Consider the following 14288-nt stretch of genomic DNA (forward strand, 5'->3'; position numbering starts at 1 on the left):
ACATCCCAGGACAAATAATTTGGAAAGAAAATTACAAGAAAAAAGCTAGAAACCCAGTGGACAGCTTTCCAGCTCCTTCTCTTTCTCTCCTACATTTAATTTCCTTACCTGACACCAGTTTGACATCAGTCACCCACAGCCTGTCACTCTTCCACAGCAATATCATTAAGGGAAGAGAGCCTTTAACATATCAATTAAACTGCAATAAAGCAAAGTCTTCGACATGAAATGCCACTAAGTCAACCAGGCATTACTGAAATTACTTAATCTGCCAAGTCAGTACTTCCCCACCCTACTTCACCACTCCCAACCACTTCACAAGAGCAGCAGCATTATCCAAATGCATTTCAGAGCTTAGGTTGATGATTTGGTTCTGGTGTTCTATTTCAGTGAGGGAAAAGTGGAACTACAGAATTAATGTCACCCTGATTTTCAATTCCCTTACTTTTGCTTACTTCTGAAACAAATGCATCCAGGAAAAGAAATATAAAATAGAACAAAGGCCCTTGCAATTCATTTATTAGATTATTGCTGCCCCAGCAGAGAGCATTATGTGTGTTCTAATCACACATGTACAGGCTTTTCTTCTTATCCTCCCCAGTCCCTGCTTTAATTACCTAACACATTGACATATGTAGGTTTCTAGAAGACTAAAATGTATATTCTACCAAATCACAGTCATATCAAATAGTCATTAATTCTAAGCAAGAGAAGAAAAAGAGCTTTTGTGAAGGAAACAAAAAGTAAAATACTCCCACTACAATTTAATCAATTTCCATTGTTTAAGAATGAAATCTAGAAGTATTGTGGGAGTGTTGTATTCTTGATGCAATCATTTTCAAATTGCAGAACATGCTTAACAAAACATTATAACAAATAATACAAATGTAGAGTAGCTTTTTTAATGCCTCATGTATGAGCTTTATTTAACCCATGTACACAAAGTTCATTTTTTTAGTAAAGCACTACAAGCAGCTGAACCTAAAGTTCCTTAGCCATGATATCTTTCAGAAATGGGATTTTTTTGCCATTATTGCCAGATTTGTTTCTTGAGGGCCCTGGTAAATGACATCCATTCCTTTTACAAGTCTTGAACCATGCAGATTGTAGAAGAGACAATGGATGTTAGGTTGCAGTGTCTCAACAGAAACAAATCACCCCAAACTTTTAAATATCTCCAAAGAGTACAAGAAATAATCAAAACCTTTGGTTCAAGCTGGTGATGTGACAGCCTTTAAGATGATTCAGATGACAGAGGGCAGTTTTTTCCAAACTCACCCATCTTCTTCCATCAAACTTAATATTCTCTTTGTTTGGCCAGCAGATGGACACGAAAATTCAAGTTGGCAAAGGGAGGACACACACACACAGTCACACATTCACATAATCTAACAAAACAAGGGGGATTTGATCGTTTCAGAAGACTGAATCATTATGGTCACCTGTAGTGTAATCGATGAAATTCCTTCACAATCATCACTTTAATGAGCCTCACAGTTTTTGCCTGTCTGAAAGGCAGCTGAAAACACTGCAGATTTTTAGCACATTTGGAGAGAGGAAAAAAGGAAATGAAAAAACTTCACCTCTTTCTCTAGATTTTGTGAACTTTTTATCTTTCCACATTGTTAACAGATAAAAATGATTATATTTAAGTGTTCAGCAAATTACTATCAATGTTCCTTACTCTGAAATTGTGTCATAATAACATCCAAAAGCAGAGATACCTTTAAAGAGAAAAGGTGCCACATTCACAAGATCTAAAACCACAAGAGACAGTCCTAGGCACTGAGATCTGAACAAAGGTAAAGCCAACAAGGTTACAAAGCAGCCAGAGTTACTGTAAATGTTCTGTGGGTTTTCCTGTTTCCCTCCTCAAAAACTGCCCTGGCTCAAAATCTCTGCTCACCAAACTTCTCACTGATTTAGTGAGCAGAGCAAGTCCCCAGCCTCTAACAAAAAATAAAGAGTAAAACCCAGCCAAGCCCCAAAAGATATCTTATCACTGCCTGGAGTCACTAAGCAACAGTTACAAATTTGCCAGCCTCAAAAAGGGACAATTTTAGTGTATTGGAAGAGAGACTGTAAACACGAGATAGCCAGGTAACCAAATGACAAACTATTATCTGACAGCCTTGAAAACCTCTCTTAAGCCAAGATGTAATAAATAGCACATGCAGCTAAATTGGAAAAAAAAAGAAAAAAATCCCTAAGCCAAGTTAAATAGTAACCAGCATTCAAATTTAACCATACAAAGTCTACATGAAAATCCAAAATGACAATTATGAAATATCATGTTACTGTGAATGCTGTCAAAAGCTTTGATTAACAGCACACAAAGGAAGTAAGTGAAAACACACTTTACCTTGTATCTCATTTTGGGGCATGAATGAATGTAGAAACCCATATAATAAAAACAGAGATCAGGAGCTTTTTCATGAAGCTGTCTAGTAAAAGCAATTTCCCTGTGAGGGGAAAGAAAAGACTAATTACATTTGAATACAATTCTTAAACTGTATTAATTCATTTTACCTCTTCATATTGAAATATTTTACAGCTACCTGGCTCTTAATCTATATAAAGGACTAGACTTCCATAAAATAAAAATGAGGATCATAAACTCCAAAACTAGTGTTTTTAAAAATCCCAAACATAATAAACTGAAAATTATTGCTTGGAAACCTAACAAACAAATCACCAAAATGCACAACACTATGTCAGGCTTAAAAATACTTTGATTTTTGTGTTTTGGTCTGCCAACTGCCTGATTTGAAATTAAATAAAAATGACTAAGACTAAAAATTATTCTTGTCAATATTCGTGTATATTGGAATTCTACAGAAACCTACTGGTATTCTGGAATTCTACTGGTTAACATGGCTCAGGAAAACAGAGTGTTTTTGAAAAATAAGCTTCAAGGATAAACCTCGTTTGTTCTATCATTTATATTCCAGCAATTTGCATGTAAAAACATCCATCTTCATGCAACAAAAGGTATTTTTACCCATCCCACATTAGTATGATTTTCTCATTTATTCTGAAAGAAAAATATCAATGTATTCCAAAAAAAGCTTGCTTTTTATTTTACTGGCACAAGGAAAGCACTGTTACTACAAAGACTCAGCCAGTGCTTCCTCTATAATGATAATTTTTGCAGCATTTCTATCCATGCAGATCACTTCTGTAAGAAATTTGATAAAAAATGGATGCTGGTTCTCACTTTCTGTGTCAAAGGGATAAGAAGATGTCCCTACTCACTGCAGGGGAGTTGGAATAGAAGATCTTTAAAAGGTCTCTTCCAACACAATCTGTTCTCTGATCCAAGATATGAGTACATTGATATAGGAAGCATCTATGAACACTGGAGGTAATTTGTCTCTTAAAATTAAATTAGTATTACTCAGTATTTCTTGATTTTCTTAATCCTTTGGCAAGGCTGGCATTTCCAAGCAGTTTCTTCTCCCCTTGTTCTCTACTTACATGCCTACATATTTCAAATGATCCTCAAATCCCATCCTTTCTGCAACTCAGCAGCAACAATTCTCAGAGTGGCATGAAGTGGAAGTGACAGCAATGCAGTCCAACCTCCTCAGAGTAAAATTGGCAACAGCTTTGAAGGTATCAGATTCCTCTGCAACTTCCTAAGTCCTCCCTAACTCAACTTTTTTTTCCCCCTTTTTGAAAGAAGAACGAGGTTGGCTCCCTCCAGGACTGTTGGGAACTCATTTTTATTGCCTTAAATGCTGCAGAATTTACAAGCTGCTTTTTCACAAGTTGAGTCATGCACGCATGGTGCAGCGACAAAGCTTGAAATTTATTATGTAGAAAATTTAAAATAATTTAAAGAATTCCTAAGCATGGATTATGTCAGTCTATTATTACATAAAGTAATGTGATCTGTACAAAAAAGTAAAAAATAATTCTTAGAAGGACTTAGTATTTTATATGTTCATCTTGCAAGGAAAAAAATTAGTCTGTTTTCAAGTATCTAATATTTGTAATGGAATAGTTCTAAAAATCTAGACCATTAAGAGAAAAAAAAAGATCAATTCTAAGTCATGGGAGTGCCAATGTTTTTCCACATTTGTTAATTCTGTCTAATTCTATAAAATTGTCAGATCCTAATCAAAATCTAGTCAAATTCACATTGAGATATTAAATTGCACACGGTTTATTATTTATAGCAAAGGTTTATGAGCTAACTGTGGTAAGAAGTTTTCTAAAAATGGTGTTTGTGCTTCACACAGTTCAAGTCATGCCATTTACCCACCCTGGAGGGTGACACTGAGAAGAGCTGAGAAGGTGTCTCTCAACAGGAGAAAGGAGAAAGCTGGATTTCCCAGTTCCAGGGCTCCTTTTGCACCTGACAAGGTGCAGTGCAAATCTCAACAGGTGAAAAAGATTCATGCTACAGCTTCTCTGACTTGGAAATAGACATGTTTGGCATGAGGCTCAAACCCAGCTGCTTCATGAGCACCTCCCTGGGAACACCACATTTGTCTGTGGCCAACTTATTTCATATAAACAGAGAAGCAAAACAAGGTAAGAAAGAAAGAAATAGAGCTACACAAGTGTTTCCATTCATTTAGGGTTTGGGGGTTTTTTCTCTTATAATAACAATGGAATCGTAAAATTGCCTATGGAAGAAAAGCAGTAACTTGTCATTTCACATACAAGTTTTATTCTCAGTGAAAAGCAATACCCACAATTCCTACTGTTTTGCAAGGCCACGTTGGATAGTTAATTTAAGGCTTTAAAAAATTCATAGCATTACTCTCTCCATCAGGCTTTCTGAAGAGAAAGATAATGAGATTAACATACCTGAAAAACATACTTTAGTGCTAGTACAGCAGGAGAGCACTAATTCAGAAGACAACACTTTTTAGGTACTCTGTTATTTATGATCTCAATGTGCATTAAACTATAAAAGTGATTAATTTCATTGGTGACTGGGCTAAGAAAAAGGTCAAAGGAAAAATTATTTCTATTCAGACAAAAAAAGGGGCTTTTCCTGCTGAAACCAAGCAATATTAAATTATTTTCAGGGGCAATAAAAACTAGGCATTTTGTTTCTGTGTGGTTTTTTAACCTGTGAAAGTATTTAACTAACTAGGAAAGATATATCCCTAGTCAAGGATGACAATTAAAAATATACTTGGAAGGCAACCAACCTCATAACTACTTTGCTAAAGGCAGTGTTACTAGTGTATATTTAGACTAAAAATAAACCCCCAAATTTAGAAACAAGTATCAATTCCTACTATTCCATCCAAGCAGATAACAAAAACATCCTCTTACCGTAAGGCAGAGTAGACTCCCAGAGATAAGAAAGAGAAGTCTGGGTCGTAGTAGAGATAAACTGAGGACACACAGTAGGGCAGGATATCAATGACACCAACAGCAACTATCTTCCCATCCAGCCAGTACTGCTGGTGGAAGGAGCCATAGCCACATTCTGGTCCATCTGGGGCATGCTCTGCCTAAGCAAGAACAAGAGAAGGATTAGGATTAACTCCCTGACAGACTTTCAGTATGAAATCAACTTTAAAGAGAATTTCAACACACAAGTAAATACTGTAAAAAATGTTGCTGGCCATCTGTATCTAGAAAAAGGAAAAAAAGAAGGTGTTTGGAAGGCAGGGAAAACAATGTTTTGTACTGGATCTTTTGTGCCCTTTGCTGTACTCACGATGGGTATAACCCACACAGCACACATCCCAAACATGAATCTGAAATTGCCATCCAGCACTTATGGTACTGACAGGACAAACCAATGGGATTCATCAAGCTATTAATGAATTATTACATGCAAACCTGGTGCCTCCAACACTCCCTGTCACAGCAAGGACCCTCCAGATTCTCTCCTCCACGTCCCCAAGCACTGGAAGCACTTTAGCCACAGAAACTGTGTTCCTCAAAGTGGCCATTAAATTTACTTTCAGAGGATCATTCCTAAAAAAACCTGAGCAGCTTATTCTTTATGTGATGTTTACTCTCTGTAAAAAGCAAAATGCCTTTTATCCAAGGACCTGAAACTGTGTGGCAACAAAATCTGCAGAACCTCTTCTTTGTCAGGACAAATCCTGCAAGAACACCAAGGGATTGGCTATTGTTGTGTGCTGTGGTTTCGGGTGTGCACTCAAGTTTGACTCTAGATGGGGTAAAGCACCTCGAGCCAGAAACTGATGCTTGGAAGTTAAGAAGAAAATGATCTCCCTAATTTAAACTGTATTACACAACCAACTCTGGCATGCCATTTTCTCCCACGTCAAGTTTACTTTAATCCTGAATTCCACTGTGCTCAACTTAATTATCCATCTAGTCATGTTTTTCACTGCATTGCCAGGTCTTCAGAAAGCTGCTTCTCACTCAATAAATCTGACAATATTGCCTGCTATTACCAACTGTTTTGCATTACAACAGCAGAAGGTGGGTTTAATCAAGTATTTTGATACAGTAGCCCAGACTGAAGAGATGATAGGCAAGAGAAGTTACTCTAATTGGTACCACATGTGTCAAAAGAAATCAATCACGTGAACAAAAATCATTTCAATGGCTTACCCAACCAGCAAGGCCCAAAATAAAGGCCACATAACAATATGTTTGAATTTTTATATAGTTATATACCATAAAACTAACTGTGGAGCTACAAATACTCTAAAAATGCAATGATTAAACATTTGAGAGCTCCAACTGCAGTATGTGAGAACATGAAACTCATATATAGCACATTAAACTGGGTTTCTCTTGTTCAGGTAAAGCCCCCTTATCCAACAGGTATGGTTTTATTCAGTATCATCAACTTTTCAACAGAGCCAAATGAAATCCCATGGTCAGGGGTAACATTTTTAAGCAGGGACACAGTCAAGTAAAAGATGTTCTCTAAGGATTTCTCAACACAGGTTTAAGTTCTCTTCTCAGAGTGCAGTCAGTGACAGAAAAGTGAAACATCTCAAAGCCATGGGGAAATCTGGCTGGTAATAGAACACAGACTTGCTTAAATAAGTTTCAGTTAAAACAGATTTTTCTTTCTTTGTCAAAAATTCATCATATAGGACTTAATGAATGTTTAAGAAGACAGTCTAAGCCACCATGGAAAAGATTTTCACTCAAAGCAAAGTCTTCTGAAGTTAAACAAATGCTGTGTCTGTGTCTGACCCCAAACCTCCAAAGAGCAGAGCATGGATTTGGTCACTGGACCTCTGCAAAGTGAAGTTAACATCAGTTAAAACTTTTGGTAAAGTACAATCTGTAGTTATTTCACTAATGCAGTTACAGTGAAATGCCATGAATATAAGAGAGTCTATGTTCTGGAACAAACATAATGAGCACAGCACTGATTTCAGGCAAAACAGTCAGAGATCTCTGTTACATTAAGCAAATAACATTTTAAAAAGACTGAGATTTCCCTCCACCTTCAGAAATTCTCATACAATGTAATCCTTTGTAATGCTTGTCAGTATTACATTTTCTCCCATTTCTCAATGAATACTTGGCTCCTTTAACTCGATTTCCTGTGCACTATCCAGGCAATTTGACCTGAAACAGGTCTAGAATATGAAACATTTTCCTGAAGCAGGCTCCACCATTTCACACCACTGACATCTCCACTGGGACTGTGTCTGTCAAGGGTGATGTAAAATATACCAGGGGCATCAGGGGAGCAAGCCTCACCACAAAGGGCTTATCTTATCTACCCCAAATTATACACTAGCCTTGGAATCCATCCAGAAGGACCAAAGTATTTAAAATTAACAGTTTATATTCCTGTTTCAATTCAATGAATTATTATAATCTGATGGTATTGAAAAAATCCAGGACAAAATGGAAACTACAATTTTCTCTCCAATGTTTACACTCTCATGCAGAGAAAAATACAACATATTCCATTACATGTTAACTTCATATCCTGCTAGCTAATGATTCCATGAACACGTTTGACTGCTCGCATTTAATAACTCATTATTAAATTTAAATATTCAACAGAACCGGCATTATATATTGCCCAATTAGTACCTCAGTGTACTAACTGCTTATAATTGAATTTCAGTGATGATGAGAGCACTTGAATTTCTTCAAAGCACATTGCTCAGTCTTCTACTTTAATTTTCACACGTATTTTGCTTATTATAATTACCAAAAATGGGTCCTGCCTGTACAATGCATGATTATTTTTTCTGGGAGGTATCATGAAATTTCTTATTTTCTACTTTTTCATTTTACCCTCTGCTGTGCGTGGAGGGCAGAGGAAGATATTAAATTTATGCTATCAAAGAAAAAGAAGAAAAAAAAAAAGCCAGGAAACCCTTGACTTCTCCACTGCAGTGGAAATTATTTGCCAAATAAGCAAAGTGATTAATTCCAACAGTTCCTTTCCCAATGGCACACACACAAACCTGCCATATGGTAGATTTCTATGTCTGGTTAGGAACACATTTCCCTTCCAGAACACTGTCCTATTTTCATCAGGGATTAGGACACTTTACAGAGCCATGTTCTGTGCCTGACTGGAAAAGTCTAGAATTGGAGCTAGACTGCATCAAATGTGACTCAAATATCACCTTCTAAGATGGTGATCCTGAGAATTACAGGCTTGTAATGGTCTCACTTATCAGATTGCCTAAAAATTAAAATCGATCAATAAAGAAAATAATGAGAAGCAAAGGCTGATGTGCTTTTTGAAGAGCAAAGATCAAAATTTACAAACATCTTTCTGTTCTTTAGAATCCAAAAACATCTCAGCATGGTTAACAGGAGAACAAATGATCATTTGCATAACAGAAAACAGATCACTTTCCATTCTGCTGGATCTATTATATTCTCCAGCCTGGTTGGTGAATCAGTGAAGACTGAATGATACTGTAGCAAACCAAGATTATGATTTTAAAGTATTCAAGATGTTTAAAAAAATAACTGAATGTAAACAGCTCCAGAAAGATCCCATAATACTGAGTGATCAAAAAGGCAGAGGAGATACCAAATGTTCCTAAACCCATGGAGCATAAATGCATACTGGAAAATATATTGCTGTAGGCACACCCAAAACAATGGGCATAAATCACCAGCTCTTTCAAAGAGATGACTTGGACAACAGTTATACAAAATTGTCAGTTTAATGCTTAACATCAGTCAAGATGGGAAAAAAAGGGTCTAAGCAGCAATTCGAAAATAATTTGAGAATGAAACAAAATTATCCCTCGACTGCGTAACACCACGGCCCACCCGAGAGCTGAGGCTCCTTCCTGCTGCTATTTCAGGACAAGATGGAACAACTTGGGCAGGACAAACACTGAGAGGACCATCAGTAAGGCTGACACAACTGGCCCACAACATCCCCCTCACTCACTGAGCACCAAAAATAAGGAATCACCCTGAACAGTCTGGATTTCCCTTGGAACTTTCTTCCAGGAATCCTCCCACCCTGGCAAGAGCCAGTTCCCAGCCCACAGTTTTCTGGCTCTGCTGAACCATTACCACCATTCCACATCTGCCTGTGTGAACTGCTAAAATGGCAAATGGTTAAATGCAGCCTCTGAAATGAAAGGATGAATTAAAAAAAACACCTTAAACAATTCACTTTACATTATGCTGTTTACTGCTAGAAGACTGCCTAGTTTTTTGCTACTTCATACTGTATCTTTTCTTTAAAGCATTCATTTTTTCTGCCAGACCCCATAGCCAAAACAGAAACTAAACTGAATAATAAAATGAGGAAATAAAAAAGACAGGAAGAGTTTGGGTGTTCATACTATTTGCAGCTAATGATAACATTAAAAACTCCAAAAATTACAAATTGAAAACATGCAAGGTTTAAATTTTATTTTAAATTATTTTTGTTCAAAAGAGTAAACAGACTACACATTGCTAGATTTGCTTGTGGCAACTGTTTCAGAATAAAGAATTTCAAGAATCCCTTGGCCTCTGATATATAACCCCTTTTATTTAACTTCATCTAATTGAAGACATCTGTAGTGGTGCCACACAAAATTTAATTCAAGCTTCAAAATGTCAATAAAAAGTGTCTGTAAGAAACAATATGGGTATAAACCTGGCAGGGCAGTGTGCATCAGCATCTACGTAGCCATACAAAATTAAGAATATAATGGCAGTCTGCTGCACGAGTTGACGAGGTGGTAAAAGCCCTTTTCCTATAAAGTCTAATGAGCTCTATTACTCTTCAGCTTTCAGGAATGCAAAGGCCAGTGGACTCAGCAGAGAAAAGCAACAAACTCTCCACACATGGATTCACTCAAACTGCGACATATCAAATTACCAGTGTAATTACTATAACCTGACAATTTCATTACAGTCACGCCGTCCCGAACCCTTTAAGACTAACAAGAAAGACACTGCAAGGAATCAGTTTGCTCACTTGAAATGAAGGAACAGCATCTCTCCTCAACTTCTGCCTCAGATTGTAGTCAAATACAAGTTCAGCAAGTTATTTAGTAATACACTCTCTTCTTTTCATAAAAATAAATCAAAACTCATGAATGACACGGTTTTTGTGCTTCTATTTTTTAATGCAGTGCTATGAAATTCAGAATTCAGTGGTAGCTTATTACCCAGCAAAAGAGTCCTCAGGCTCCTTTGGAAACACAGCAGAATCTCCCTTACCAGTTGGTGGAGACAGGAATTCTGTGCCAGCCATCCTCACCACCTCTAACAATGGCTGGCTGTCTATAGAGAGCACAGAGGACACTCATACATTCATTAAACAAAATAAATTAAATACCTTCATTTCCAAACTCCCATGCTGAATGAATACATACCTCCAGAGGGGAGTCACAGAGGAATCGTGTGAACTGCATCGAGGTGGATTCAACAGTAACACAGGCCCAAGAAAACAGCCCAATTATGCAAAGCAGAAAAAAGAAAGAAAACCATCAGCAATGTGTTAGGACACATTAACAGTCAAATACACTCTTTCAAATCCATATCTTTGAAAAGCATCATGGGACTTTGTTCATGGAAATTTCATTTAAAGCCTTAAACTCTCACATTGTTTAGAAGCACAAATAGATATAATAATTAACTATGGAAAGCACTTTCTCTTCTCTATAAAACAGGAGATGGTTTTTAAAAATGTGATTTGAGAGAATTATCACCCTGTAATACAGGTCTGTTTCTGTGTCTTTATTTTAAATTACACATTACCCTCCTCTGTGACTCCTTGCAACAGGGAGTTTTTTCCCACTGTTCCGTTGATATCTCCCCTATCACCAAAGCAAAGGGGCTGGGGCCCTCCTACCTCTTAACAGAAATTAATTAATTTACATTCAAAATTAAAAAGCAAGTTCATTTTAAGTTTAAAGAAGAGGAAGGGAAAAGAACAGAAAGACAATCAACCTCCTGAAAGTGCAAGCATTTCAAACCTGGATTTTTGACTCAATATAAAATGACATGCTGCCAATAATTATCCAAAAAGGCAATGTTCTAATGATCTGGAGCTTGTCCAGGATTCTTAGAGTAATAAAATACAATACTTATTTACTCACTATCATTTACTTATATGATACAAATACTTCCTTATTGGTGGAGTCCACATTAAACACGTTGCAGAGTTCTGCTATGTATTTAACCCTAAACATTCCCTTGTTAAATAACTGCTTTAATACACAGTTTAATTCCCCCTCTTGTAATGGCTGGGTGATTTAAAAAGTCAGCAGTTCCCACACTGCAAATAGTAAATAGCAAATTTTAATTAAAAAGTTAGATAAAAAGAACACATATAGACACCTACAAAAACCTGACTGTTGTCAAGATTTTGTTGTCAAGATTTCCATTAAATTCTGAGATTAATTAAAGGTGAATACAAAAAAAATTAGGTGATTGCTTGTCAGCCATCCCTTTTTTCCCAGGGAAGGGGAGGAGAGGAAGGCAGGCAACAATAAAAAGTGCAGTATCAGTTGCTGCCTCATCTTGTTTATTTTCTCATGCTGATCTATGGATTGATGGGAAACCTTTGGACACAGATTTTATGGAAGAAAATTTCAATATTGTGATGGTGAAGGCAGGAGATTGTGCATTTCCTCTAATTTACCATCTCAGACCTAGTCACTATCACTCTAAATTAGTCAGAGTTTGGAATAACAAATGACTGTGGTATCTTAATTTAATTGTAGAATCATTTTGGTTTGGTGGATAAGGAAAAAAAACCCACGAAAAACATTTAAAGAAAAAAAAGTAATTAAAATTTTGAATTATTGAGTTATTTTGCTGAAGTAAAAACACAGAGTTACAAATTCCTACAGTATGAGTGCATCCTTCCCTACAGCCAGTGGTTTTAGAAAGTGCAGGTTTCAGAAAAAATTAACCACGTGTTATTAATTTTCATGTCAGAAGACCAACAATAGTTCCTAATCTGTAACTTTAGCTGTACAGTGCAAACTAAACCCTATGGTGAGAAATCTGAGCCCAGGACACTTTTTAAATAGTTTTATCAATTCTCCAGGCCCTGCTGCCCAATCCCTTAGCTCTGAGGGTGGAGGGAGACCTTTTAAACATACCTAAACATAACTTCTGCTGCTGTTAAGGTGCTAGAAAAAAATTCCTTACTGCACCTGAATTTGTATCACAATCTTAAGGGGAAAAAACCACCACAAGTCTCATCATAAATTATTTCATCTACTGATACCTGGTTCAGAGGTTAGATAATTTTCTTAAACTAGTCTAATACATTTATGTAAAAAGAAGAAACCACTAGATTCAATTTCTAAATTAACAAACTCATCTAATACTGCAAGATTATTATGAACACAATTAAAAATTATGCAATAAACCATGAAAGAAATACAGCCAAAAGCTGATGTTGCGTGTAAAATAACTCAGTATGTCACACAAACACAATTCAAATTCCTTCCACAAAGCCATGCTTTTCTAATTTTAATTTCCAACTGATTTACATAAACTTTTAAAAGCTTTATAATATGTAAGAAATCCACAACATTTTTACTTTGGTGCTAACTAATTACAGCTGCCAGAAAGAACCATCTCAATAACACCAAGTAAGTTTAAACATAATTAATAAACCTAAGAGAAGAAACACATCACAAGAGAATGAAATCAAAGGGAGAAAAAAATGCAGAAAAATAAAAGGCAGGTTGGGTTCAACTCAAAGCTTCTTGCTGGAGTAAGAGCAGGTGCACAGCTTTAAAAAGAGGTAATAAACCAGAGTGTTAACACCTGCTCCCTTTTACACAGGGGGAGAGATTCAGGTGCTAAACTGGAGTGGGTTTCACCAGGCAGCTCAGGGACTTCTGGAAGGGAGGGTTCCTGATGTCACAGGAGGAAACATTCCAGGTGTCATCAGCAGCAACCATCCTGATTTATCAATTATCTGAGATATTCCAAAAAAAGCATTCATTTATCATTTTCCCCTTTGACAGTATTAAGAGTTTGCTCATATTTGCAATTCAAGGAAAACACAGTGCTTGCCCTTTTTTTTTTGGGATACAGAAAGGTGAGAAATGGATATGGGGATTTGGGCCTTCCCTCTTTTTGTTTTTTTAAAATCCAATCCCTGAATGGGATTAAAATAAGCCAAGGAGTTTGGTCATGAGGTTTATTTGCTTTATTTTTCACAGAGGTGCCAGCCTCACAGTAAAATAAAAAAATAATGATGACAAATGATAAAACCTGCAAATCCACTGCATCACTTCTGTGCTGCCATATTTGAATTGAAATAATCTTCCTTACCCAAAACAGATTAGAATCAGTCTGAACCATAAAGCTGTGCAGTGAAAAAGTAAAAATGAGTCAGACTTTCAGTAAGGCAAGGAGCAGCTAATAACCTCTCCTGAGAAAAATGAACAAAATTCTTTAACTTTCTGTAGAAATCAAGAAAATGGGACAAAATGTAGCGTTTTTACAGGAAAAGATGGTGCCAAATCACCCTTGAACTGGGCAATAAACTAGAGTTCAGCAGAGGAATCAAAGACTTATTCCAGGAGTGTTTTGTAGCATATAAAATATGGCATATGTAATGTAGGATGGAGCATATAAATAATATAGAATGTAGCATATAGCACTTGTAGCTATTTAACATTTTCAACAATTACTTACAAAAATACAGACATGCTACAACAGAGTTTCAGAGAGATCCACAGACCTGAAGGTGAAGAAAGAGCCTTCAAAACTTAGGAAGAAGGATTTAAAGTTTAAATGCAAGTCTCAAATGTAATTTTCAGTGCAAGAATGGGACTAATGAACAATTGCTGATACATTTCAGTTACAATTTCAATTCCTTTGAGGACTGACAAAAGTCACTGTGGCTTTCTTGGTCAGAAGAA

At 36.5% G+C, this 14288-nt stretch overlaps 1 protein-coding gene across 3 annotated transcripts in view; it reads right to left on the reverse strand.

Moving 5' to 3' along the window:
- The window catches only part of ATE1 (arginyltransferase 1), a 66444-nt gene that overhangs the window by 40220 nt on the left and 11936 nt on the right, over positions 1 to 14288 (reverse strand). For all 3 annotated transcript variants that reach the window (XM_083866476.1, XM_083866475.1, XM_083866474.1), the window contains exons 8-10: positions 10770 to 10802; positions 5296 to 5477; positions 2363 to 2462 (exon numbers count right to left, since the gene is read on the reverse strand). In XM_083866476.1, the coding sequence (XP_083722602.1) occupies positions 2363 to 2462; positions 5296 to 5477; positions 10770 to 10802 (315 nt within the window). The remainder of the gene's footprint in view (positions 1 to 2362; positions 2463 to 5295; positions 5478 to 10769; positions 10803 to 14288) is intronic.

Source organism: Zosterops lateralis, assembly GCF_965231275.1.
Source record: "Zosterops lateralis genome assembly, chromosome: 8".
Classification (NCBI taxonomy): Eukaryota; Metazoa; Chordata; class Aves; order Passeriformes; family Zosteropidae; genus Zosterops; species Zosterops lateralis.